The 27,500-nt window shown below is 40.3% G+C and overlaps 1 protein-coding gene across 4 annotated transcripts in view; it reads left to right on the forward strand.

Annotated features, from left to right (window-relative positions):
- The window catches only part of LOC125042266 (AP-1 complex subunit sigma-2-like), a 31,418-nt gene extending 19,735 nt beyond the window's left edge, over positions 1-11,683 (forward strand). The window contains exon 5 of one of the 4 annotated variants that reach the window (XM_047637820.1): positions 9,923-11,683. In XM_047637820.1, coding sequence (XP_047493776.1) covers positions 9,923-9,967 — 45 coding nt within the window. In that variant the 3' untranslated portion in view covers positions 9,968-11,683. Of the gene's footprint in view, positions 1-254; positions 3,259-4,144; positions 6,468-9,922 lie in introns of those variants that run through there. The other 3 variants (XM_047637818.1, XM_047637819.1, XM_047637821.1) reach the window with 3 other exon arrangements.
- Positions 11,684-27,500: the final 15,817 nt, after the last annotated feature.

A 27,500-nucleotide genomic window follows, 5' to 3' on the forward strand; every position in this document is an offset into this window, starting at 1 on the left:
TGAAAGGAATGCACTTGAGAATTTAGATCACTGATTCCCAAAGTGTTAGTATTTTGGTTTAATTCAGGTTCATTTGTATGTTTTGAAACATTATTTGAAATCATTAAATGATAGATCAGAGATCATATAGAATATTACCAGAAGTAGAACCATAGAAAAAAATATTAATAAAATAAAGATAAAAGCCTGTCATAAGATAACTGGGAGTCAATAAGTTAAGATCAGTTATTGCTAATGTCCTATTTTCTTTCAAGGACGAGGCTGTGGAAGGGGCCCTCCGCGAGATTGGGCTGTACTAGCTTGTCCAGAGTGATACTCCTGCAACTTTCCCTTTTCCCTCATCCCCATTCATGTGTCCACCCATGCAACCCATTTAAGATAAAAAGACTCTAGTACTGAATTTAACCACCAGTGTCATATGTTCATGGTGATGCTGAGTTTTATTTTTCTTTCTGTCTTTCATTTTAGTGAACAGAGGGCAGGTTGTGAATCTTCGTGACAAAGATGCGAATTAGTGACTAGTATGAGCTTTTGATAGTGTTGAGGGTAATGTTTTCAGTATTGTAAAGCTTACTTATTCACAGTAGTGGACATTAAGTATTTTTGTCGGATGTCGTGAACCATCATTTTAGCAAATGGGATCAATTTTGAAAAAGACTATTCTTGAGATCCACAGTAGCACTTGTGTAGATGATGGCCACAATCGTTATATCCATGGTCACTTTCTTCTTGTTTTGTGTAAATGGGTGTGACTATATGTAAGGATGTAAGTATGTATGAGTGTTGTATGCCACTGCCCCAGATCATGATATTTAGGACTACAACTAACTGAGTCATGTTTCAGTGTCCCAGTATGTATTTCATATATTTTATTTTGGTGCTATTTTGTTGTTGTCATGATGTTATATCATTATCATTATTAATTTGATACCGCTATTTTTTTTATTATTACCATTTTTTTTTTTGTTTTTTGTTTATTTTTTAAAGCTCTACAGAAAAATGCAATTCACCTTGTTTTGAATTATTTTTCTGCTATAGGCTCAAGTCTGATTTGGGTTTGTCTCTCATTCTTTGGTCAGTACAAATGGTACACAAGATGTTCAAAGGTATTATTGATTTAGTTGCCCCATTGTTCAAAAAGAAGTTTGCCTTGTGCTTGTTTATAGGTGTTGCTCACATGGGTTTTGAAGTGTGGAAAAAATCAGATGTGAATTGGAGTTCTGAATTTGAAACGGTGAGAGAAATTTAGGTACACAAAGTTTGATTCTTTGAACATGTTACGAAGACAGTGGTTGCATTGTTCATTGGCCTTGTGTAGATTATGGTACATGGAAAAGGCAAGATGAAGGGAAACATTGTATAAGCATAAATAGTGTATATTATATATATTAAATCTTTTGTAGAAAAATTTAAAAACTTTTTAGTGCAATAGAAGAATATAGAGGAAGGTTATTGGTTAAATCATAGATCAAAGGGTATTGTTCTCCAGTTAGTTTCTTTAGAGATGTTCAAAAAGGCAAGTTAAATTATATCCAAAGATAAATAATACAGAAGGTGCACAGGGAACAGATATAATATGCATATTACTTTAATATAAGGCTAAGCACACTAACACCAATCTTGTAACATATAGGATGTAAATTTGTAAGGATAAGGGCAGCTCCTCTGAGATGCAGCAGTTATCCTCTGTTTTAGCAAAGGCTAGGGAGAGGTGACTTGGCTATTTCATAGAACAGTGGAAACACCAACGAGGGTATAAGCCTCTAGGCTAATGATTATAGATGCTTGTTTCGTAGCTTACTTGGCATTCTTATTTTGATTGTAACAATCATTATTTATCATTATTGTTATTATTTTTGAGATATTGGTATTATTATTTTTCAATTTCTTTAGGGGTAATCATGTTTTTGTCCCCTGTTTCAGAAATAGGTTGTATATACATTATATGTTGCTTAAACCATTTGCTCTTGCAGTGAAAACTACATTTCAGATCATATTATCTTGAGATAGTTTACAGTATTATTATTTTTTATTTGAGTTTGAATATCCTGAATAAGAGAAAATCATAGAGGATGCTCATATAGTATATAAACATACTATTGTACCCTTAAAAACAGAAGTTAATGATGTGTTTTTGTGTGTTTCTCACTGTGATAGTGAATGGGTTAAACTTGTAGTATTTTATGTGGTATTTGTTACTTTAGTTGTATTTTTGTCTTGTGTCAATGATAGCTAATTTCTGGGCATTCTTCAACCAGGTACTGCTGATGTGCATTTTATTTATAAATAGATATAATTTTTTTATTTCCAGTACTGGAAATAGAAAGATTGATTTATGTTCTGTGACTGTAGAGTTAATTGCAGTGCTTCCTGTACATTTTCACACTTATTAAGATATTGAAAAATGTATTTAGCCATAGGAATATACAATACACTATTGGCAAAGGATAATTTTTGATAATGATTCATTACTAACATAATTTCAGTACCTTTGGGGGTAAAGCATCCACTGTACATTGCAGTGCACTGTGGATAGGAACTTGTTTATTTATTTCTGAGTTATCAAGCTACGGAAGCAAGAGGCATCATCAGCAGTGTCTGGGGTAAAGGTACTCTGCAGGGACATTTCTTCTTCACAATTTTTAAGATTATGTCACTTGAACTTTACTCATGCTGTCCTGTTTCTATGATAGATTCTTATATGTTTGTCTTTAGCCTAACAAAGCCACAATTTACAAATGTAAGTATTCATTGTTTTTGTTTTAGTCGTCTTCAGACTATGCTATTATTATTTTCATTATGTTTGTACACTTATTTATTGTAGACTTTTGTGTACATATTTGGATGTGGATGTTGGTTTTCAGAGAAGTTGGTGGACAGTGTCATAGTACATAGTTCATGCAAATGCTTTATTAATCTGGTGCTTCTGAGTCTGGTTCTTAATAGTAGTGGATTGCCATCTTTGAAAATATATGATATTTGGTTTCAAGAGATCTGAAGAGCATTGCTTTATCAGACTATGTAGGCAGAATTCATGACACTTGCCAGGCTTTCGGCAGATGACATTTTACACTTGCTTCATGATTGCCAAGTTCTATTCCAGTTGAGGCTTGACAAATATGATAGATAGCTAGAACATACATATATGGGTGTTTGTGCGTTTGTGTATTTCTACACACACACACACACACACACACACACACACACACACACACACACACACACACACACACACACACACACACACACACACACACACACACACACACACACTCACACACACTCACACTCACACTCACACTCACACTCACACTCACACTCACACTCACACTCACACTCACACTCACACTCACACTCACACTCACACTCACACTCACTGTCACACTCACACTCACTCTCAAAGTTCTTTTGCAAATACTCATTTGAATACTCATTTGATCTGAAACGAGGTTAACACCAATTAAAATAAATGTATTGTTTATGGAATACTTACAGGATTTCTTGCAGTACTGCACAGTTATAAAGAATATATCTGTTATCATAGAGGAAGATAAAAGTTGTTCTTTTGACAGTGGTCTAAAAAAAAAAATTTAGTCTGGTGTGATTTCAGCATAACTAAATTTTGTACTTTGTTGAAAGCATTGTCTCTTGGGCTGAGCATTAATTAGGGTATAAGAGGATGCTGCTCTGTTAAATTTGCTGAAGTATGTAAGATGTGTGAAACCATTGCAAATAAATAATAAATCATTTATATTAGTATCAATTTAGTTCTAATAGAAATATGAAAAAAATATTATAGGATCATAAGCATCAAAGTTCTTAACTTCAGGTTTCATGAAGTCTTTTTTCAGTTTTCTTTATCATTATAACTGTCAGAATCTGTCTAGATTACCATATATAAATGAGAATCCCTCTGAATAAGATAATTATTCTTAATGACATTTGATTTTTTATTTGATTTATTAATTGGTTTTTATTTTATTATTTTCTAAAGTTACTTACATTTTTGTGTGTGAATAAAAGGGACACTTTCTAGCACTTTAGTCTGCAAGAAAAGCTGTTGTATCATACTGGTGACTGGGTTAGTGTTAAGTGATTCAACCCAGTTCTAATTTTCCCTATCTCTCCTTATCTCCATATTTAGGAAGAGGCTGAGGAAGATGCGATGTATTATGGAGGATACAATATCAGAATGTTGTGAAAATGCTTCAGTATATGTATTTTTTACAAGGCTTGAATGAGTTGTGACTAATGGTCATATATATATTAGATATTTGTGTTAAAAGTACTAAATGATCATATATATATTAGATATTTATTTGTTAAAAGCTATGTGGGATTGAGGGTGTATGTAATTTACAGAGTGACATGTAAGAACTTTATATAAATAGCTGATGCTTTTGTTTGAATGTGTGTATATGTGCATATATAGTATGTGCGCATCTACATTTATGCACATATATACATGCTTTGCATTCCCATATATAAACACAAACACACACATACTCTCACATGAATACACACTGATGCACTTGCACAGCCACACACATATTTACTTGCACACAGTGATCTATTGTGTAAGAGTTCCTTTATATAGAATCACAAATCTCTTTACCTGACACATCATGAAAGGAACGTCCTTATTTGTGTTCACTGCTCTCTGTTGTCCACTTTGCAGCATCACAAAGGTATGTTGCATGTGAGTGATATTTGTGCAATACGTCACAAAAACATGACAAAGGACACGTGTAATGTTTTGGTCTGACATTGATCTTTGGTCCTCTCTATATCAGACGTTAATCAGTTTGGCTGTAGAAGTATGGTTAATTATTATTATTATTTTTTTTTTTTTAACAGTTTAAGAAATGTCAAGTTATCAGTATTACAACTTCTGCAGCTGAGATTTCATTTTGATGGAGTGTTATCCTGCACATTGACAGTTAGGGCTCTCTTTTTACTTTTAATCAAATAACGGTAGCATAATGTCCTAAATAATGACCCTGTGTATATAGAGTCTGAGGAGAAATAAGTAGAACGCATTGGGAAGTTATTTTGTTTCCTTATCATTCATATTTTTGAAGTATCTTTAGATTAAGTAGAACATGTTATGTCACAAATTATTGCTTACAGTTTTTGAAACAAAACAAAACAAAAAAAAATATATCCTAGTTTTGTATGTGATTTGATATTTTGATTTTGAACTGTGTAAGGATCTGCAGAACATGATTTATTTCTGCATTTAATGAATATTTCCGAATTGTAATAAGTAAAAGAATACAGATTTTACAATATGTTTTATAGACTTGATATCTTTAATTAATTCAAAGTTCCCATGCATTTTTCTTTTATGTGTAAAACTTGTTTTACCTATGAAGTTATGTCAGTCTTAGCCTTTATTTTCCATGGATGTGTGCCAAAAAGTATATTTTTAAAGGTAAAGATGTTACTGAACATGTAATGTCATAATAAGCACTATAGACTTAATAACCAAGCACACGAGAGAGTTCAGACGACATCGAGATTCATAATACTTCCTGTAACACTTATGTCTTGAGGTTAGGAAATAACTGGTATTAATAATAATTCTTTCCCTTCCTCCCTCCTAGGATGAGATCGTGGAAATGGCCCTCAGGGACATGGGTCTAATTTGATGATGATATCTTATCATTTTTTAGTGTCTCTTTTCGGATATGTGTGGGATTTTGGACAAACAAGGTTTTCACAAAAGTTGATGGAATAGGTTGTGAGTTGTCAAGAAATGGAACTCCTGGACTTGGGAGGTTCACACACACACACACACAGCTGTCAAAGCAGTATTGTTCACAACGGAAATTAGGGTTTAGCGTCCTGTGATAGGTTAAAGCACAAAGACTGAATGAATGTATGTAAGATTCTTCTTAGGATTGCTCTACTGAAGATTCAGGTCATAGAAATGAATGCTTACTGATACATGCACATATATGTAATAAAAGAATGCTAAGTCAATAATTTCATTTAGATTCCAGTATGCATTGTATTTGTCTTTCCTTTTTTTTTTTTTTTTTCGGTTTGTTTGTTTATATCTTTTAGTATTTTATTTTCAAGATACCTAGAATATGATTATATATAACAAGATTGGTGTTAGTGATGGTACATATTACAATTATTTTGATGTTCATTATGGGAATGATTGACCAATTTTATATCTTTAGGAATACAGCCACTGCTCTATGTTAGGTTTATTTTGATCATTCCTTGCTAGATCTTTTTTGATATGAAATAGATTGTAGTTGAAATAAAGTAGATGTGATGGCTATGATTTTTTCTACTTTGTAATAGTATGCTAGTGTAGTTTTTTTTTTTTTATGTAATACCTCCCATGTATACCTTGAACAACTCTTTCTGTGGCTAACCATACACTGGTGGTGGTTCCAGCTTGTAAATAGGGTCATTTATGGCCTAGTGCTGAAATAAATTTGTCCCGTGTGTTACCGCATTTTTCTTTCCCCATGCTGTTTTTTTTATGCACTTGTGTGGCTTTGTGGACCAGTTGAGGAATAACTATAATTTACTGAAATGTAGATGAGGCATTATGACAAGTAGATGTTTGCTTGGTTTTCAAACACTGCTAGTTTTATACATGTGTGTAAAGAAAAGGAACGTTGATTTTATTTCCTTGTTCCTCTTCAGAGTTCACCAAGAAATTGGTTCTGTTGACAGCAATGTTCTCTTACAGTATACTCATTATATATTCGCTATGGCAGCAAGAAACCTAGTCTGGAAACAAGCCATACTTTAGTAAAGATGAGGTAGTTAGCATTAGCCTGTTATCTCACATTCATTGCATAGTTATAGTATTATTATTATTTATATTATTATTATTATTATTATTATTATTATTATTATTAATTTATGTGTGTCTGTCTGTCTGTCTGTCTGTCTGTCTGTCTGTCTGTCTGTGTCTGTGCGTGCGTGTGTGCGTGCGTGCGTGCGTGCGTGCGTGCGTGCGTGCGTGCGTGCGTGCGTGCATGCGCATGCATGTGTGTGTGTGTGTGTGTGTGTGTGTGTGTGTGTGTGTGTGTGTGCATATGCGCATGCGAGAGTGTATCTTTGTCTGTGTCTGTTGTCTGTTATCTACCAATGTGTGTTTATGCATGTGAGAGTGTCTTTGTATCTATGTGTGACCAAAATTTTTGAACTGTCCACGTTGTGGTTTGGTTTGTAGTAGACTGAATGCATATTGTATATTTGCCATATCAGTTTGAGGAGTCAAATGATGAAATGAAAATAAGAATATGCAGAATGTTTGTAAATTCTATATAGAAATGAGTGTGCAGTTTATATTTTCACTGAAGTTTGAAGTTGACTTCTACAATATACAAGTTACTTGAACAGGATAAGCTTTTAAAAAGAGGGATATTTCTTAAGTGGTAATGTTTGATCATAATCATAATTTTATGATTGATTAAAAGGTCAAGAGACGCACCAGATGACCATAAACACTTTGATGAATTCAATGTTATTTCTACTTTTCATTTCATTTTATACAAAGGTTGGTATAGGAATTCAGTTTAGATTTTCTTTATTGTTTTAGGTTAAGAGATTAAAAAAATAAAAGAGGAAATTTCAGTTGATGTTTTTAATGAAATTCACAGACTTTGGTTAGTTATGTTTATCTTTGCGACTATGTTATCCTACTTAGTGATGACCTCTTTTGTCGTTATCCTAATGGATTTCTCATTTACCTACTTGCATTGTTAGTAAATAGGAATGGGTTTTAATGGACCAGTAGGACCTGCACTCAAGCATGTTAATGACCATCGCTATCATTAACTGCAGTTACAAGGAGGATGGTTCCTGTAGTATTGTACTGCATGCCATTAGTATTAGTTTTTTTTTTTAACAGAAGTGGTCAATGCATGTCTCGTAGTTCTTCAGACAGTTGTGTAGGCTCTTCTATTTACTAGTTTACCTGGTTAATACTGGTGTAATGAAACAGAGCAAAGGGCAAGGGGAAAACAAATTATTTGGGTGAGAGATCATTGGGAAAATTGTTCTTAAAGCCCTTTCTAGTTTATTTATTTCCCATTTTTGTTTGTATTTTATTTTTTTTAGAAAGGAAGGGAAATAATGTGTTTTTAGTTGCATTTATTGAAAATTATTATAGATATGTTAAGTTGGTAATAATACCAGTGTGTGAATTAGATGGAAATTTTGGTTCTTGATAATGGTAAAATGTATCCGACTTTCTGAAATGATGGTTTTTGCATAATAGAAGATTGCAGTAAAGAAATTAAAAGTGAGGGTTATTTAGTATATAGTGCATTATTCATTTAATGGTATTTTAGAAACTTTTCATGATATAGTTAGGGATGTAGGGTATTGCTAGGAATCCTTAAATGACAGGAATAACTTCTATCCAAGGGGAGTCCTTGTTGTTGAACCTATAAACGAAAAATAATTCTTATGTGAAATCCTGAGTAGGGCAAGTTTCAGGTGCTGGAAATTATTATTATTTTGTTTTAGTTATTCATTTGTTTGTTAGATTGGGGATGTTAATATTCTGGAAGATTTAAATTACTTTGTATGAAACTTTGTTCACACCCTACTGGCAGTGGTTTGATATGGCATAATCTAGATATTGCCAGACCTCCATGCAATAGTGCTCTGCTGCACTCTGTAGACTGTTATCTGTGTAACATCACCAGTTCATTGGGGTCTACCTCATTTTTACCCCTTTAAATTTCCATAAAGAGTAGATATTGCTACTTCCTCTGTTTCAGTTCTTAATTGAAGGCCAGTAACAGATTCAGAAGATATGAGAACTATGGTTGAATAGATGTCAAAGGCACATCTCCATTGCAACTGCTTTCCAAGTTGTTGCACAACTTTTGAATCCCACGTTTGTGTCTGCGTGTCACCTTGTCTTTCGAAAATGGGAAAGACAAACTTAAGGCATGAAGTTCAGGATCTGGGTAGACAATTTGCCCGAGTGTAGTAACTATTGAACTTCAAGATAAGTAAACTATCATAGCTGGACTCTTGCTTGTCAGAAAGATTAAGAAACATAACCTTTTTTTATCGGTTCTCTCAGCGATCACAGCTTTTTGCGGTATCAGCCAGTCAAATGATAAGAGCAGACAGCATGAGAAACAAAATGCAGTTTCTTTTAGTTCATTGTATGGATAAGCTAATACGGTATGATGTACTCTGTATATCCTTGAGGAATGTACTTTTGACCAAATCGAAGGAAAAGGATTTGCTGGTATTAACTCAGTTGCTTTTGTTTCAAGCAGATTCCTGTATAACTGGTATGTTGTCTTTTTAAGGGATTAATCTCTCTGGTAGATTAAAAGCCATGGAAAAAACACAGCAGTGATAATGAATAGATAGGTTTAGTAATGAGAGAATAATGATTATTATGATAATTATAATGATGATTATGGTATATTTGGCATAATGATAGCATATAATTGCCAAATTTCTCAACATTGTTTTTTCTAAGAATTGATTTGGGTGCCTTTTGTTTGGACATTCGAAATCTTCCTGAAGAAGGGAAAGCTTTGTTGTTATTGGTAGAATGATGTGGCTTTAGTTTTATCAAATAAAAAAGCTGAGACTAGTAAATCGTGAGAATACACTATACATTTACTTAGCAATTTAATTATGCTTTTTTGTTAAAGTGTGCTCTTCATAACACAATAATGGATACTATTGTGTGTTTATGTTTTATGCATTGGGTTTAACTTTCTAAAATTCCAGTGAAAATCAGAAATGGTTTTAAGGTAGCAAGATGGTAATCCAGCTTGTGCAGTCTTTGCAAATTGTACTAATTCAACTTCATATGTGTGTAATATTTATATATTCTTATATTCCTTGCTCCCTCCCCCCCCTAAAAGTTAGTATAGAATTCAATATTTTCACAAGTTTTCTTTCTTCACAGGAGGAGACACCTCAAGGGTTGTTTGAAGACCATGGGCTGGGTTAACCCTATTGCCTACCAGTTTACCCTGCTCTGAACAGAACAATATACTGAGAAGGGGAAAGCAATAACTGTCTTAAAAGGACCCTAGTTAATGGAATGCCATTTCTCTTTTTCCTGTTTTTGTGTTGTTGAGTTTTTTTGTTTTTGTTTTTTTTTGCTCCTTTTTTAAAAATCTTTTACTCAGTTTTCTTAGTCATTTGACCTTGTGAACCTCATATAGAAAAAAAGTCATTTAGATCGGATCCATCAGGGCTTCAGCACACTCCCATGTCCGGAGCATTGAGGCTTGATTCGCCCTCATGGTTATCACTCCATATCCTTTGTAGAATACTGTAGCCACCATGCATGCTTATTTAAATGTTCCATTCGAACCTTAGAAATGTACAATCATGAGGAAGTAAGAATGGTGTAGAAACCTTTAAGTAACAGAGAAGTAGAGAAGTGCAGTTGCAGTAGTGATGATTGTTTTTTGAAAAATCACATATTTATTCTTATTCGCATTGCTGTAGGAAAAAAATAGTCCTATCTTGTCAGGTACAAGCCTATGCTTTCTGCAAAGTCATTGGCAGAAAATTAGTGCTTAGTTTTTATGGGTTTTGATATCTTGTGTTTCAGGGTCGCTTCATATTTTAATTTTATTGTCAGTAGTAAATGTACTACTTTGTGTTTAAAGAAGGTAGTGCATTTTTCCACATAAGAGTTTAAAATTGAGTGGAATGAGGTGTTGTATGCTTTGTTGTGATTCTTATACATTTAATTGTGGTTAACAGAAAGCTTTTTCAAGAATGGTACGTAACTAGATGATGTGTCAGGATCACAATATCATCTTTCCAGCTTAGGAAAGTTTATTGCAGCAGCTACTTGAACCAAAGTAATGAGATTTTCCATTTTCAATAAAAATTGGTGTTTACACCAGTTATTCATGCAGGATAGTGATAAAGTTTAAAGGTATTTCACGTAGAAATCAGCGAGAGTGGGAGAATAGTCATCAATACCCAGGTACTTCCGATCTCAAGTCAGTGATTTTAAAAACCGTCCACCTAGTAGTTTTTAGCTGTTGTTCTTAATACATGTAGGATTAAGTTTATTTTTGAAAGAAGGTTAGATAGCATTTTTCTAATTTCCTTCCCCACCCCCCCCCCCTTTTTTTTCTTTTTAGTTTTTGAAAACATTTTTTAAGCTATGTAGCATTTGATACTTATGCTTCTGCAGTGCATGTATTTAGAATTTTAGTGTTCTGGATATCATAAATTAAGAAATCTGTTATCTAACCCATATTTTATGATCAGATGTTTTTGCTTTAACTAAAAGAATTTGAACAGTATATTATTATGGGAAAGTTACCACTGTTTACAGTATAAATTCAAGAAGCAGTGTTAATTTATATTCCATATTTGCAGCTCAGGCATGTCATTAATGCTATGCAAAAGTTGCCTTTGGCAATAGACAATATTATCTTTTTTTAAACATTTGGCACAACCAAGTGTAAAGTGAATGTAATGAATGCCAGGGCATGAATGGTAATGAGAGACCCATGTTTTCTTTTTTTTTGTTGTTTGTTGTTGTTTTCCCCATGCAAAGGCTTAATTCTTGCCATCTAAATAACTTCCAACCTGAAATCACGATATACAATTGACAGGGACGTCTTCCCTCAGGTACTGAAATTACATATGAATTGTAGAACACTAACCAATATTTTAATAAGAGTATATAAAAATATTGTTTCTTTCATCCCCTTCAATATGTTTTATGTATTATAATGTTCTGCATATATAAAAATCTGGAAATGTGCCTTACATAGTAAAGAGAGAGGATTGGTAACTGAAAGCCGGTAAATTGTGCTATACACATATATCTCCTAAGCAGTCAATGCAGGTCTATCCTGCTGGAATTAAAAGTTTTTTCTGGTAATGACCATCTGTCTCTCTCTCTCACACACACACACGCACACACACACACACACACACACACACACACACACACACACACACACACACACACACACACACACACACACACACACACACACACACACACACACACACACACACAAGTACTTTTAACCCATTCATCCCATGTGGCAAGAATACGTGCCATGCCCACTGTAAAACACGTTTATTTATTATATTTACACATAGATGGCTCAACAAGTTCTTAATCACCAAATAGCTAGTTGTCAGAACTACCTATGTCACCTGTTTACCATTTTCCTTCACTTTAGGAAAGGGTCTTTTGTATCATTTCATTGTCTAAGATATTTTAATGACAATTTGATAATAATAATTATAACATCAATAACAACAATAACAGTATCGATAACAATGATATTAATAAGAAAAACACATTTTCCCGCCAATTCAAGGAATGGGAAAATCAGAATCGGTAACTATTGCCTACTGATAGACTCCTTGCCAGCTGAGCACATGTGGAACCATCTGTATGTAACAAAATTCACCAAAAACTACAGGGGACAGAACATAAATTCCGTCGTAAATGGGTTAAGGAAGCACTCAGAGTCACAGGAACCAGTTACACAAGTGACCAGTTGAAAAATACCTGATTTGAAATATGTGGTGAAATTAGTCAACTGTTGCAAATTTGAAACTTGATATAACTAGTCAGGTCTCGTTTTTTGGAAACAAAAACAAAAGCAAAAAAGAAAGAAAAAAAGAAAAGTAAATTGGAATTTCCACTGTTAAACAGAGAGGCATAATTCTTGAAATAGTTAAGAACTTATCATATTACAAACGGCATTAATGTTTAAGGAATGTCAATTGAATATTTTTTAGATATAATATTGTTAAGAAAAGGCATAGGCCCATTGATATGAGACCAGCATTGATATAGGTAAATTTCCCATCTGGAAAAGAGAGAATAATGATTACTAGCAACAAGGAGAGAGCCAGTGCTGCAAGAAAACACTCTAAAAGCAGTTACATAAAGAACATAAATATAATGGATTACTACTACTACAAATTTACATGGGGGTTGCTGTCACCTGCCATGTTACTCAAATGCTTCGCTATTGTATCCCCCCCAATCCCTTGCCCGTTGTTGTCGTGGGGGGGGCTTAGGAGGCGGAGACTGGGACCCAATGCTGGGGAACTCCCCAACCTTGGGACTCAGCCCTTGACTCAACAAATTTTGCATGGTCTTTTTTTTCCCCTCCTACTTTTTCGTTTCTGTCCCTTCACCAACCCCTTCTACTATCCACTTCCTAAGGTGTGAGAGCCGTGCTGAAAGGATGAAAGGCTGACTTTGTGCCAGTCCTGAACGGCCTGAGGGAGCCATGGGCACGGTATTCCCCTGCTTTAGTTGTCTAGCCCTTACCCCTCAAGCAACCCTGAGGGGTGGACCACATCTCTCCCCAACATACTCCAGGCTTATCATCGCCAACAATGAATAACCATTAACCATACCATTATTAGAGGCAATTGCCTCTTCATCAAATAGCTCCACCAATTCAAACTCGCCCGATTCCCTGACCCCAGGTCAGGGAATACCCCCTCCTCAATGCCGACTAGTACAGTATCCACCCTAATCAACACCCCAGGAGACATTTCTACTCCCAACATGCTCAACTTCAACAACTATACCCCCACAACCTTCTTCATCAACTACCCCATCCTCCCTTATTACTACCTTACAAACTTATTGTCAACCTCCCCATAACACTACCTCCCTCAACACTACTCCCTCTTCCACATGCCCCCAACCCAACATACTCCAGGCTTATCATGGCCAACAATGAATAACCATTAACCATTAACCATACCATTATTAGAGACAATGAGGCTTGCCTCTTCATCAAATAGCTCCACCAATTCAAACTTGCCCGATTCTCTGACCCCAGGCTCTCCTTTGACCACGGCTCTGAACACTACAACTAATACCCCCTCCTCAATGCCGACTAGTACAGTATCCACCCTAATCAACACCCCAGGAGACATTTCTACTCCCAACATGCTCAACTTCAACAACTATACCCCCACAACCTTCTTCATCAACTACCCCATCCTTCCTTATTACTACCTTACAACCTTATTGTCCACCTCCCCATAACACTACCTCCCTCAACACTACTCCCTCTTCCACATGCCCCCGTCCTTCTACTACCCCCATCTCTACAAAATTCTTAAATAATCTATAGCCCAGCCAAACGGGACCGATTTTTCGTGATCCCTCCCACAACTTCTCACACTTTCTGCTTTGACAACCTGTTTTCATTCCTCAAATGCATATACATCCTTCACTTGATCTAACCCCTATACATTACCTTACCCAACCTTAACCCATTTACTCGTCAATTCCTTTGCCCAACTTTGACAACTAATCACTAACTCAACCACCCTTCACTACCATTTACTGCAGTGCTACATGACCTTAGATGTCTAGCACATTTATTTTGCTTTTAACCATTAACCAATCTCCTTTGACCACGGCTCCGAACACTGCAACAACTCCCACATCATCAATGCATACTAGTACAGTATCAACCCTAATCAACAACTAACCCCCAGGAGACATTTCTACTCTCCCTACATACTCAACTTCAACACCTTTACTCCCACAACCTTCTTCATCAACCACCCCATCTCTCCTTATTACTACCTTACAACCTTATTGCCCACCTCCCCAAAACACTACCCCCCTCAACACTACTCCCTCCTCCACACGTCCCCGCACTTCTACTACCCCCACCTCTACAAGAATCCTAAATACTCTATATAGCCCAGCCAAATGGGACCTCCCCAATCCCTTGTCCGTTGTTGTCGGGGGGGGGGGGGGGGGGGCTTAGGAGGCGGAGACTGGGACCCAATGCTGGGGAACTCCCCAACCTTGGGACTCAGCCCTCGACTCAACAAATTTTGCATGGTCTTTTTTTCCCCCTCCTACTTTTTCGTTTCTGTCCCTTCACCAACCCCTTCTACTATCCACTTCCTAAGGTGTGAGAGCCGTGCTGAAAGGATGAAAGGCTGACTTTGTGCCAGTCCTGAACGGCCTGAGGGAGCCATGGGCACGGTATTTCCCTATTTTAGTGTCTAGCCCTTACCCCTCAAGCGACCCTGAGGGGTGGACCGTTTCTCTCCCCAACATACTCCAGGCTTATCATGGCCAACAATGAATAACCATTAACCATTAACCATTAACCATTAACCATTATTAGAGGCAATGCTTGCCTCTTCATCAAAATAGCTCCACCAATTCAAACTCGCCCGATTCCCTGACCCCAGGCTCTCCTTTGACCACGGCTCTGAACACTACAACTAATACCCCCTCCTCAATGCCGACTAGTACAGTATCCACCCTAATCAACACCCCAGGAGACATTTCAACTCCCAACATGCTCAACTTCAACAACTATACCCCTACAACCTTCTTCATCAACTACCCCATCCTCCCTTATTACTACCTTACAACCTTATTGTCCACCTCCCCATAACACTACCTCCCTCAACACTACTCCCTCTTCCACATGCCCTCGTCCATCTACTACCCCCATCTCTACAAAATTCTTAAATAATCTATTTAGCCCAGCCAAATGGGACCGATTTTTCGTGATCCCTCCCACAACTTCTCACACTTTCTGCTTTGACAACCTGTTTTAATTCCTCAAATGCATATACATCCTTCACTTGATCTAACCCCTATACATTACCTTACCCAACCTTAACCCATTTACTCGTCAATTCCTTTGTCCAACTTTGACAACTAATCACTAACTCAACCACCCTTCACTACCATTTACTATAGTGCTACATGACCTTAGATGTCTAGCACATTTATTTTGCTTTTAACCATTAACCAGCCAAATGGGACCGATTTTTCGTGATCCCTCCCACAGCTCCCTACTCTAAAAACACCCTCCTCTTCCAGCAATGCTTCCAAGAACAAGTAGGCAAAGTCTCTTTCCGTAGCCGACCCGACTACTCCCGTCTCGTCACAGTAACAACTGAAAACCAAGCTATAGCATTAACAAAACAAACTGATCTATGTGGTAATCCCATCCCTACAGAACCTCATCCAACCCTCAATACTTGCACCGGAACTGTCTCTATCTCCCCAACAGATTCCCCCCCAATCCCTTGCCCGTTGTTGTCGTGGGGGGGGGGGGGGCTTAGGAGGCGGAGACTGGGACCCAATGCTGGGGAACTCATCAACCTTGGGACTCAGCCTTCGACTCAACAAATTTTGCATGGTCTTTTTTTTTCCCTCCTACTTTTCCGTTTCTGTCCCTTCACCAACCCCTTCTACTATCCACTTCCTAAGGTGTGAGAGCCGTGCTGAAAGGATGAAAGGCTGACTTTGTGCCAGTCCTGAACGGCTTGAGGGAGCCATGGGCACGGTATTTCCCTGTTTTAGTGTCTAGCCCTTACCCCTCAAGCGACCCTGAGGGGTGGACCGTTTCTCTCCCCAACATACTACAGGCTTACCATGGCCAACAATAAAGATTTTATACCATTATTAGATAGCACATTTATTTTGCTTTTAACCATTAACCATACCATTATCAGAGGCAATGAAGCTTGCCTCTTCATCAAATAGCTCCACCAATTTGCTCTAACCCCTATACATTACCTTACCCGACCTTAACCCATTTACTCGTCAATTCCTTTACCCAGCTTTGACAACTAATCACTAACTCAACCACCCTTCACTACCATTTACTATAGTGCTACATGACCTTAGATGTCTAGCACATTTATTTGCTTTTAACCATTAACCATTAACCATCCCCAACAGATTGCCCAATCTATGACACAGAATGGTCAGATTGTGGAGAGGACTTACTCGCCTGTCTCACAGACTATGGTGCAACATATGTACAAAGCTACTCCATTTCTCCCATAGGAAATCGGAAGAAATCCATTAACAATGCCAAAATTACTTTCCGTAGACATGACCTTCTCTTTAATGTTTACAATAGGTGGGGAATCCCTACCTGTCCGACCATATCAACCTCCTCCTCGTCAGTGCCAAAATTGTTGGCGTTTAGGACACCCAGCCAAACACTGTCATTCCACAGCCAGATGCCCGCTATGTGCCCAACCTGGCCATACTCGATCAAACTGCTCTGCACAATCACACACATGTGCAAACTGTGGCGGCCCCCATAATAAAGGCTGCCCCACCTACAAATTTGAGTCTGAGGTAGCAAATCTCAGATTCACTCACTGGACTCACTCTACGTGAAGCCAGACAGGAAGCACGTCGACGAGGCTTTTATCTTACCCCCTACTCCAGTAATGTCGCTCACTCTACCAATCCCCCTACCTCCCAAGCACCTACATTCTCTCCTAAACCCAACCCCCCTCCATCTAACTTCCCCTCTTCTACCTCCTACCTTCCCCAGTCAAATTATTTTGCCATCCTAAACCCAGACACTCCAATCTCTACCCAATCAAATTATTTTGCCATCCTAAATCCAGACACCCCAATCTCTACTACAGCCCCAACACCTTCCCCTCTCCCTCCCCGCACTACCCGCAGCAGACAGAATAAACGTTCCACCCCCTCTCCCCCTACCTCACAATCACCTCCACCTTCCTTTGCCCCTATTTTTTCAGACACCAGACTTCCCCCCCTCACAAGAAAACCTTTATCTCACAAAACTCCCCAACCAACCCCATTACAGAAACTCTTGAAGATATCCAGAACTACATAATCGAGTCCCAAACTAATACTCATCCACCTTCAAATTCTACAACTCCCGCTCCCTCCACACTCAAAGTGACTGCCGATATCCATCCTCCTCCTACTCATATTCTCCCTACACCCAATCCTCCTACCCCATCCCAACAAAACCCATCCCCCCCGACTCCACCCCCACCTATATTAACCCTCCCACCATCCCCTTTATCCCTTCCACTCCCTCCTGGATACACACGTGAATCCCTCATGTCACAAGTACCCTCTTCCCCAGACCCTCTACCTCCCGACACCCCTCCTGATACAATACCACCTCCCCAACCTCATTCTTTATCCCACCCTCTAGCACCTTCCCCTTCAAATTCTCCAAAACGTACTACAATCGTTATCGCTAAATCAACGAAAGTATAACTATCCTTCATTGGAACATTCGTGGTTTTCGCTCACACAGACCTGACCTCCGACATATCCTCTCCTCTTATAACCCATCCATTATATGCCTTCAAGAAACTTTTCTTACACATTCTCCAATACCAATCCCCAATTACCATTTTGTTTCTTCCCCACACTCCCTTTATGTCTCGTCCATACTTATCAACCAGAAAACAACTTATGTCATACCTCCCTTTCAAACCACTGTCCCTTGTACAGTTATTCGTATCTTTCTTCGCCGCTGGATCACAGTGATTTCAGTCTACTTCTCCCCTTCCCACCCCATTAACTTTGTTGCTTTTGAAGACCTAATTTCCCAACTTCAATCATCTTTCCTCATAGTAGGTGATTTAAATTGCCGCCACACTCTTTAGGGTGATTCTATCACCAACACCCGTGGCCGAGCTCTAGAGCGCTTCCTCTCCACAGCTGATCTTATTATTCTAAATACAGATCTCCCCACACACTTTGATACACGCACGTAGTCTTTTTCATGCATTGCCCTCTCTCTATGCTCCCCTTCTCTTCATTTTGATTTCCATTGGTCAGTTCTAGACCACTTTCCCTATAGCGACCACTTTCCAGTTCTCCTTTCTCCAACTTCATATGTACCACTTCCCAACTCCCCACGCTGGTGCTTTGATAGAGCTGACTGGCATACTTTCACTTCACTCTCTACTATTCATACTCCTCCATCTTCCCTCTCATCCGTATCAGAAATGATACAATTTTTCATAACTACAGTCCTAAGAGCTGCCCATACAGCTATCCCTCGAACCTCAAGACCCTATACCTCCAAATGAGTTCCATGGTGGAATTCTGATTGCAAAAAAGCACTCCGTGTAAAACGTGCACCCTGGAACAGTTACCGCTACAAACGAGGTACCCCTCATCAACTATCAGCTCTTATCTCTTTTAAAAGAGCATCTGCCTGTTTTCGTCGTACAATCCGAAATAGTAAAACAAATAGCTGGCGAAATTATGTTTCCTCAATTACATCCTCTACGTCTATCTCAAATGTTTAGCGCCGGATCCATAAACTATCAGGCAAACATCCCCCCCCATCCAGCCCCCGTCCTCCATATTCGAGATACCCTCATCTCTGATCCTCTCCACGTCGCTAATGAACTGGGTGATTATTTCAGCCAGGTCAGTAGTTGCTCTCACCTTTCTCCACACTTCTCTTCTATTAAAACCATCAGGGAACGTACCCCCATTATCTTCACCCTATCCTCTGCTGAGTCCTATAATGCTCCCTTTTCTTCCTCTGAACTCAGTGCTGCCCTAAAATCGTGCCGCAACACTCATGAAGGCACTGACGGTATTCACTACCGTATGCTCCGACAGCTCCCATCTTCCTCATTATCCTTCCTATTAACAACTTACAACCACATATGGACATCAGGAAATTTTCCTTCTCATTGGCGAGAAGCTCTTATCCTCCCTTTCCTGAAACCCAATAAATCGGGTACCCTCCCTCAAGACTATCGCCCCATCGCACTAACTAGCTGCTTATGCAGACTACTAGAGCGAATGGTTAACTTCCGCTTAATGTGGTATCTTGAATCCCACAATCTTATCTCGCCTTCCCAGTTTGGTTTTCGCCGTGCCCGAAGCACAGCTGACCCCCTTGCTAATTTTGAGACATATATTACATACGCATTTGCACGCCATGAATCCGTACTAGCTATGTTTTTGACCTAGAAAAAGCATATGATACGACATGGGGTAATTCTCCAACAATTGTCCTCTCTAGGTATACGTGGAAACATGGGTGTCTTCATAAAGTCTTTCCTCTCCCAACGCACTTTCCAGGTCAAAATTGCCTCTGCCACATCATCTTTCTTCTCTCAAATTGAAGGTGTCCCACAAGGCAGTGTGCTTAGTACCACCTTATTCCTTCTTGCTGTAAATGACATTGCCTCGGTTCTACCACCAGGAGCCCGGTCATCACTATATGTTGATGATTTAACCATCTATGCCTCTGGCACATCCATACCAAATCTCTACCAATTTCTTCAATCTGCAATATCATCAGTTTCCTCCTGGGCCACAAACCATGGCTTCCGCTTTTCTACCTCCAAATCTTTCTCCATTCTTTTCTCTCGCACACGTGTAGGTCCTCTACCTTCACTCTTCTTATATGACACTCCACTTCAACACCGTTCATCTGGCAAATTCCTAGGCGTCATTTTTGACTCCAAACTGTCCTGGCGAGACCATATTCTTTACATCAAAGAAAAAGCTCGCCGCCGTCTCCGAATTTTACAAACCATATCCCATTTATCCTGGGGCTCAGATCGAAAAACTCTCCTTCATCTTCATGTCACCTTAATCCTCTCCACTCTAGATTATGGATGCCATATCTACTCCTCTGCCTCAACTTCTCTCCTTGCTCATCTTGATACAATCCACCACTGTGGTCTTCGCTTAGCCCTAGGTGCCTTCCGCTCCTCTCCAGTTGAGAGCCTGTACACTGAATCAGGCATACCATCTCTCTCGACGCCGTGCCCTTCTCTCTCTCCGATGTTATGCTCGATTCCACCAACTTCCCCTCACTAAACTAACTATCCCACGATCCCTACTTCCTACCTTTGCTTCTTCTCCACGTTTACCTACTCCTTTCTTCACTCGCATGGATAACCTCCTCTTCCATTCCCCTTTTCCCCATCTCCGACCCCTCCCGTTCTCTGTCTATTTAGTCCCTCCATGGCTTATACCTTGCCCCCATATTTGATCCTCTGTCTACCCTGAACCACCAAAATCAAATATTCCTCCTACTGTCCTTCTCACCCATTTCCTTGACCATGCCTCCACTCATTCCTCCAGTATTCCCGTCTACACTGACGGCTCCAAAACCACCTCCGGTGCTGGTTTTGCAGTAATTTTCCCAACTCGTACGTTCAAATACCCCCTCCCTCCTGAATCCAGTGTCCTTACTACAGAACTGTATGCACTCCTTTTTGCCTTAAAACACATACTCACTACCCTCTTCCTCTTATACAATTTTTACTGACTCCCGTAACTCATTAACCCTCATAAAGTCAATACACACGACCAACCCCCTTGTTTGTAAGATCCAGAACTGGTTGTTCTACCTGTCCACACGTCATAAAACAATCAAATTTTGCTGGGTACCCAGCCATGTTGGAATCCCCGGCAATGAACAGGCAGATACTCTAGCACGCTACGCTGCTATGTCCACATCAAACCAACCACGTTTCTCACATATCCCAGCCACTGATTATTACCCACACTTTAAGTCCTTGTATAATCGATGGCAATCTTTTTGGTCAAGTCTCCACACTAATAAATTACATACTGTAAAACTGTCAATCTCCTCCTGGTCAGCTCCATTCCATCGGAACAGACGTTGGGAGACGGCTCTCGCCCGCTTACGCATTGCCCACACCCGTCTAACACACTCCTATCTGATGTCACAATCCGATCCACCCCTATGTCCCTTATGTAATGTTCCTCTTTCAGTCCCACATATTCTATTGTCATGCCCACGTTTTGAAGCAGCCCGTACCTCTACTTTCTCCCACCTATCTTCCCTACATAGACATCCCAACATCCTTACAGAATCTCACACTTTCTGCTTTGACAACCTGTTTTCCTTACTCAAACGCATATATATCCTTCACTTGATCTAATCCTATACATTACCTCATCCAAACCCTAACCCATTTACTCGTCCCAAATTCCTTTGCCCCAAATTTGACAACTAATCACTAACTCAACCACCCTTCACTACCCTTTACTGTAGTGCTACATGACCTTAGATGTCTAGCACATTTTTTTTGCTTTTAACCATTAACCAACTCCTTTGACCACGGGCTCCGAACACTGCAACAACTCCCACATCATCAATGCATACTAGTACAGTATCAACCCTAATCAACAACTAACCCCCAGAGACATTTCTACTCTCCCTACATACTCAACTTCAACACCTTACTCCCACAACCTCTTCATCAACCACCCCATCTCTCCTTATTACACCTTACAACCTTTTTGCCCACCTCCCCAAAACACTACCCCCCTCAACACTACTCCCTCCTCCACACGCCCCGCACTTCTACTACCCCCACCTCTACAAGAATCCTAAATACTCTATATAGCCCAGCCAAATGGGACCTCCCCCAATCCCTTGTCCGTTGTTGTCGTGGGGGGGGGGGGGGGCTTAGGAGGCGGAGACTGGGACCCAATGCTGGGGAACTCCCCAACCTTGGGACTCAGCCCTCGACTCAACAAATTTTGCATGGTCTTTTTTTCCCCCTCCTACTTTTTCGTTTCTGTCCCTTCACCAACCTCTTCTACTATCCACTTCCTAAGGTGTGAGAGCCGTGCTGAAAGGATGAAAGGCTGACTTTGTGCCAGTCCTGAACGCCCTGAGGGAGCCATGGGCACGGTATTTCCCTGTTTTAGTGTCTAGCCCTTACCCCTCAAGCGACCCTGAGGGGTGGACCGTTTCTCTCCCCAACATACTCCAGGCTTATCATGGCCAACAATGAATAACCATTAACCATTAACCATTATTAGAGGCAATGCTTGCCTCTTCATCAAAATAGCTCCACCAATTCAAACTCGCCCGATTCCCTGACCCCAGGCTCTCCTTTGACCACGGCTCTGAACACTACAACTAATACCCCCTCCTCAATGCCGACTAGTACAGTATCCACCCTAATCAACACCCCAGGAGACATTTCAACTCCCAACATGCTCAACTTCAACAACTATACCCCTACAACCTTCATCAACTACCCCATCCTCCCTTATTACTACCTTACAACCTTATTGTCCACCTCCCCATAACACTACCTCCCTCAACACTACTCCCTCTTCCACATGCCCTCGTCCATCTACTACCCCCATCTCTACAAAATTCTTAAATAATCTATTTAGCCCAGCCAAATGGGACCGATTTTTCGTGATCCCTCCCACAACTTCTCACACTTTCTGCTTTGACAACCTGTTTTAATTCCTCAAATGCATATACATCCTTCACTTGATCTAACCCCTATACATTACCTTACCCAACCTTAACCCATTTACTCGTCAATTCCTTTGTCTAACTTTGACAACTAATCACTAACTCAACCACCCTTCACTACCATTTACTATAGTGCTACATGACCTTAGATGTCTAGCACATTTATTTTGCTTTTAACCATTAACCAGCCAAATGGGACCGATTTTTCGTGATCCCTCCCACAGCTCCCTACTCTAAAAACACCCTCCTCTTCCAGCAATGCTTCCAAGAACAAGTAGGCAAAGTCTCTTTCCGTAGCCGACCCGACTACTCCCGTCTCGTCACAGTAACAACTGAAAACCAAGCTATAGCATTAACAAAACAAACTGATCTATGTGGTAATCCCATCCCTACAGAACCTCATCCAACCCTCAATACTTGCACCGGAACTGTCTCTATCTCCCCAACAGATTCCCCCCCAATCCCTTGCCCGTTGTTGTCGTGGGGGGGGGGGGGGGGCTTAGGAGGCGGAGACTGGGACCCAATGCTGGGGAACTCCTCAACCTTGGGACTCAGCCTTCGACTCAACAAATTTTGCATGGTCTTTTTTTTTCCCTCCTACTTTTCCGTTTCTGTCCCTTCACCAACCCCTTCTACTATCCACTTCCTAAGGTGTGAGAGCCGTGCTGAAAGGATGAAAGGCTGACTTTGTGCCAGTCCTGAACGGCCTGAGGGAGCCATGGGCACGGTATTTCCCTGTTTTAGTGTCTAGCCCTTACCCCTCAAGCGACCCTGAGGGGTGGACCGTTTCTCTCCCCAACATACTACAGGCTTACCATGGCCAACAATAAAGATTTTATACCATTATTAGATAGCACATTTATTTTGCTTTTAACCATTAACCATACCATTATCAGAGGCAATGAAGCTTGCCTCTTCATCAAATAGCTCCACCAATTTGCTCTAACCCCTATACATTACCTTACCCGACCTTAACCCATTACTCGTCAATTCCTTTACCCAGCTTTGACAACTAATCACTAACTCAACCACCCTTCACTACCATTTACTATAGTGCTACATGACCTTAGATGTCTAGCACATTTATTTGCTTTTAACCATTAACCATTAACCATCCCCAACAGATTGCCCAATCTATGACACAGAATGGTCAGATTGTGGAGAGGACTTACTCGCCTGTCTCACAGACTATGGTGCAACATATGTACAAAGCTACTCCATTTCTCCCATAGGAAATCGGAAGAAATCCATTAACATTGCCAAAATTACTTTCCGTAGACATGACCTTCTCTTTAATGTTTACAATAGGTGGGGAATCCCTACCTGTCCGACCATATCAACCTCCTCCTCGTCAGTGCCAAAATTGTTGGCGTTTAGGACACCCAGCCAAACACTGTCATTCCACAGCCAGATGCCCGCTATGTGCCCAACCTGGCCATACTCGATCAAACTGCTCTGCACAATCACACACATGTGCAAACTGTGGCGGCCCCCATAATAAAGGCTGCCCCACCTACAAATTTGAGTCTGAGGTAGCAAATCTCAGATTCAGACTTGGACTCACTCTACGTGAAGCCAGACAGGAAGCACGTCGACGAGGCTTTTATCTTACCCCCTACTCCAGTAATGTCGCTCACTCTACCAATCCCCCTACCTCCCAAGCACCTACATCCTCTCCTAAACCCAACCCCCCTCCATCTAACTTCCCCTCTTCTACCTCCTACCTTCCCCAGTCAAATTATTTTGCCATCCTAAACCCAGACACTCCAATCTCTACCCAATCAAATTATTTTGCCATCCTAAATCCAGACACCCCAATCTCTACTACAGCCCCAACACCTTCCCCTCTCCCTCCCCGCACTACCCGCAGCAGACAGAATAAACGTTCCACCCCCTCTCCCCTACCTCACAATCACCTCCACCTTCCTTTGCCCCTATTTTCAGACACCAGACTTTCCCCCCCTCACAAGAAAACCTTTATCTCACAAAACTCCCCAACCAACTCCATTACAGAAACTCTTGAAGATATCCAGAACTACATAATCGAGTCCCAAACTAATACTCATCCACCTTCAAATTCTACAACTCCCAGCTCCCTCCACACTCAAAGTGACTGCCGATATCCATCCTCCTCCTACTCATATTCTCCCTACACCCAATCCTCCTACCCCATCCCAACAAAACCCATCCCCCCCGACTCCACCCCCACCTATATTAACCCTCCCACCATCCCCTTTATCCCTTCCACTCCCTCCTGGATACACACGTGAATCCCTCATGTCACAAGTACCCTCTTCCCCAGACCCTCTACCTCCCGACACCCCTCCTGATACAATACCACCTCCCCAACCTCATTCTTTATCCCACCCTCTAGCACCTTCCCCTTCAAATTCTCCAAAACGTACTACAATCGTTATCGCTAAATCAACGAAAGTATAACTATCCTTCATTGGAACATTCGCGGTTTCCGCTCTCACAGACCTGACCTCCGACATATCCTCTCCTCTTATAACCCATCCATTATATGCCTTCAAGAAACTTTTCTTACACATTCTCCAATACCAATCCCCAATTACCATTTTGTTTCTTCCCCACACTCCCTTTATGTCTCGTCCATACTTATCAACCAGAAAACAACTTATGTCATACCTCCCTTTCAAACCACTGTCCCTTGTACAGTTATTCGTATCTTTCTTCGCCGCTGGATCACAGTGATTTCAGTCTACTTCTCCCCTTCCCACCCCATTAACTTTGTTGCTTTTGAAGACCTAATTTCCCAACTTCAATCATCTTTCCTCATAGTAGGTGATTTAAATTGCCGCCACACTCTTTAGGGTGATTCTATCACCAACACCCGTGGCCGAGCTCTAGAGCGCTTCCTCTCCACAGCTGATCTTATTATTCTAAATACAGATCTCCCCACACACTTTGATACACGCACGTAGTCTTTTTCATGCATTGCCCTCTCTCTATGCTCCCCTTCTCTTCATTTTGATTTCCATTGGTCAGTTCTAGACCACTTTCCCTATAGCGACCACTTTCCAGTTCTCCTTTCTCCAACTTCATATGTACCACTTCCCAACTCCCCACGCTGGTGCTTTGATAGAGCTGACTGGCATACTTTCACTTCACTCTCTACTATTCATACTCCTCCATCTTCCCTCTCATCCGTATCAGAAATGATACAATTTTTCATAACTACAGTCCTAAGAGCTGCCCATACAGCTATCCCTCGAACCTCAAGACCCTATACCTCCAAATGAGTTCCATGGTGGAATTCTGATTGCAAAAAAGCACTCCGTGTAAAACGTGCAGCCTGGAACAGTTACCGCTACAAACGAGGTACCCCTCATCAACTATCAGCTCTTATCTCCTTTAAAAGAGCATCTGCCTGTTTTCGTCGTACAATCCGAAATAGTAAAACAAATAGCAGGCGAAATTATGTTTCCTCAATTACATCCTCTACATCTATCTCAAATGTTTGGCGCCGGATCCATAAACTATCAGGCAAACATCCCCCCCATCCAGCCCCCGTCCTCCATATTCGAGATACCCTCATCTCTGATCCTCCCGAAGTCGCTAATGAACTGGGTGATTATTTCAGCCAGGTCAGTAGTCGCTCTCACCTTTCTCCACACTTCTCTTCTATTAAAACCATCAGGGAACGTACCCCCATTATCTTCACCCTATCCTCTGCTGAGTCCTATAATGCTCCCTTTTCTTCCTCTGAACTCAGTGCTGCCCTAAAATCGTGCCGCAACACTCATGAAGGCCCTGATGGTATTCACTACCGTATGCTCCGACAACTCCCATCTTCCTCAACAACTTACAACCACATATGGACATCAGGAAATTTTTCTTCTCATTGGCGAGAAGCTCTTATCCTCCCTTTCCTGAAACCCAATGAATCGGGTACCCTCCCTCAAGACTATCGCCCCATCGCACTAACTACTAGAGCGAATGGTTAACTTCCGCTTAATGTGGTATCTCATATCCAACAATCTTATCTCTCCTTTCCAGTTTGGTTTTCGCCGTGCCCGAAGCACAACTGACCCCCTTGCTCATTTTGAGACATATATTACATCCGCATTTGCACGCCATGAATCAGTACTAGCTATGTTTTTTGACCTAGAAAAAGCATATGATACGACATGGGTATTCTCCAACAATTGTCCTCTCTAGGCATACGTGGAAACATGGGTGTCTTTACAAAGTCTTTCCTCTCCCAACGCACTTTCCAGGTCAAAATTGCCTCTGCCACATCATCTTTCTTTCCTCAAATTGAAGGTGTCCCACAAGGCAGTGTGCTTAGTACCACCTTATTCCTTCTTACTGTAAATTACATTGCCTCGGTTCTACCACCAGGAGCCCGGTCATCACTGTATGTTGATGATTTAACCATCTATGCCTCTGGCACATCCATACCAAATCTCTACCAATTTCTTCAATCTGCAATAT

This window comes from Penaeus chinensis, chromosome 31, assembly GCF_019202785.1.
Source record: "Penaeus chinensis breed Huanghai No. 1 chromosome 31, ASM1920278v2, whole genome shotgun sequence".
Lineage (NCBI taxonomy): Eukaryota > Metazoa > Arthropoda > Malacostraca > Decapoda > Penaeidae > Penaeus > Penaeus chinensis.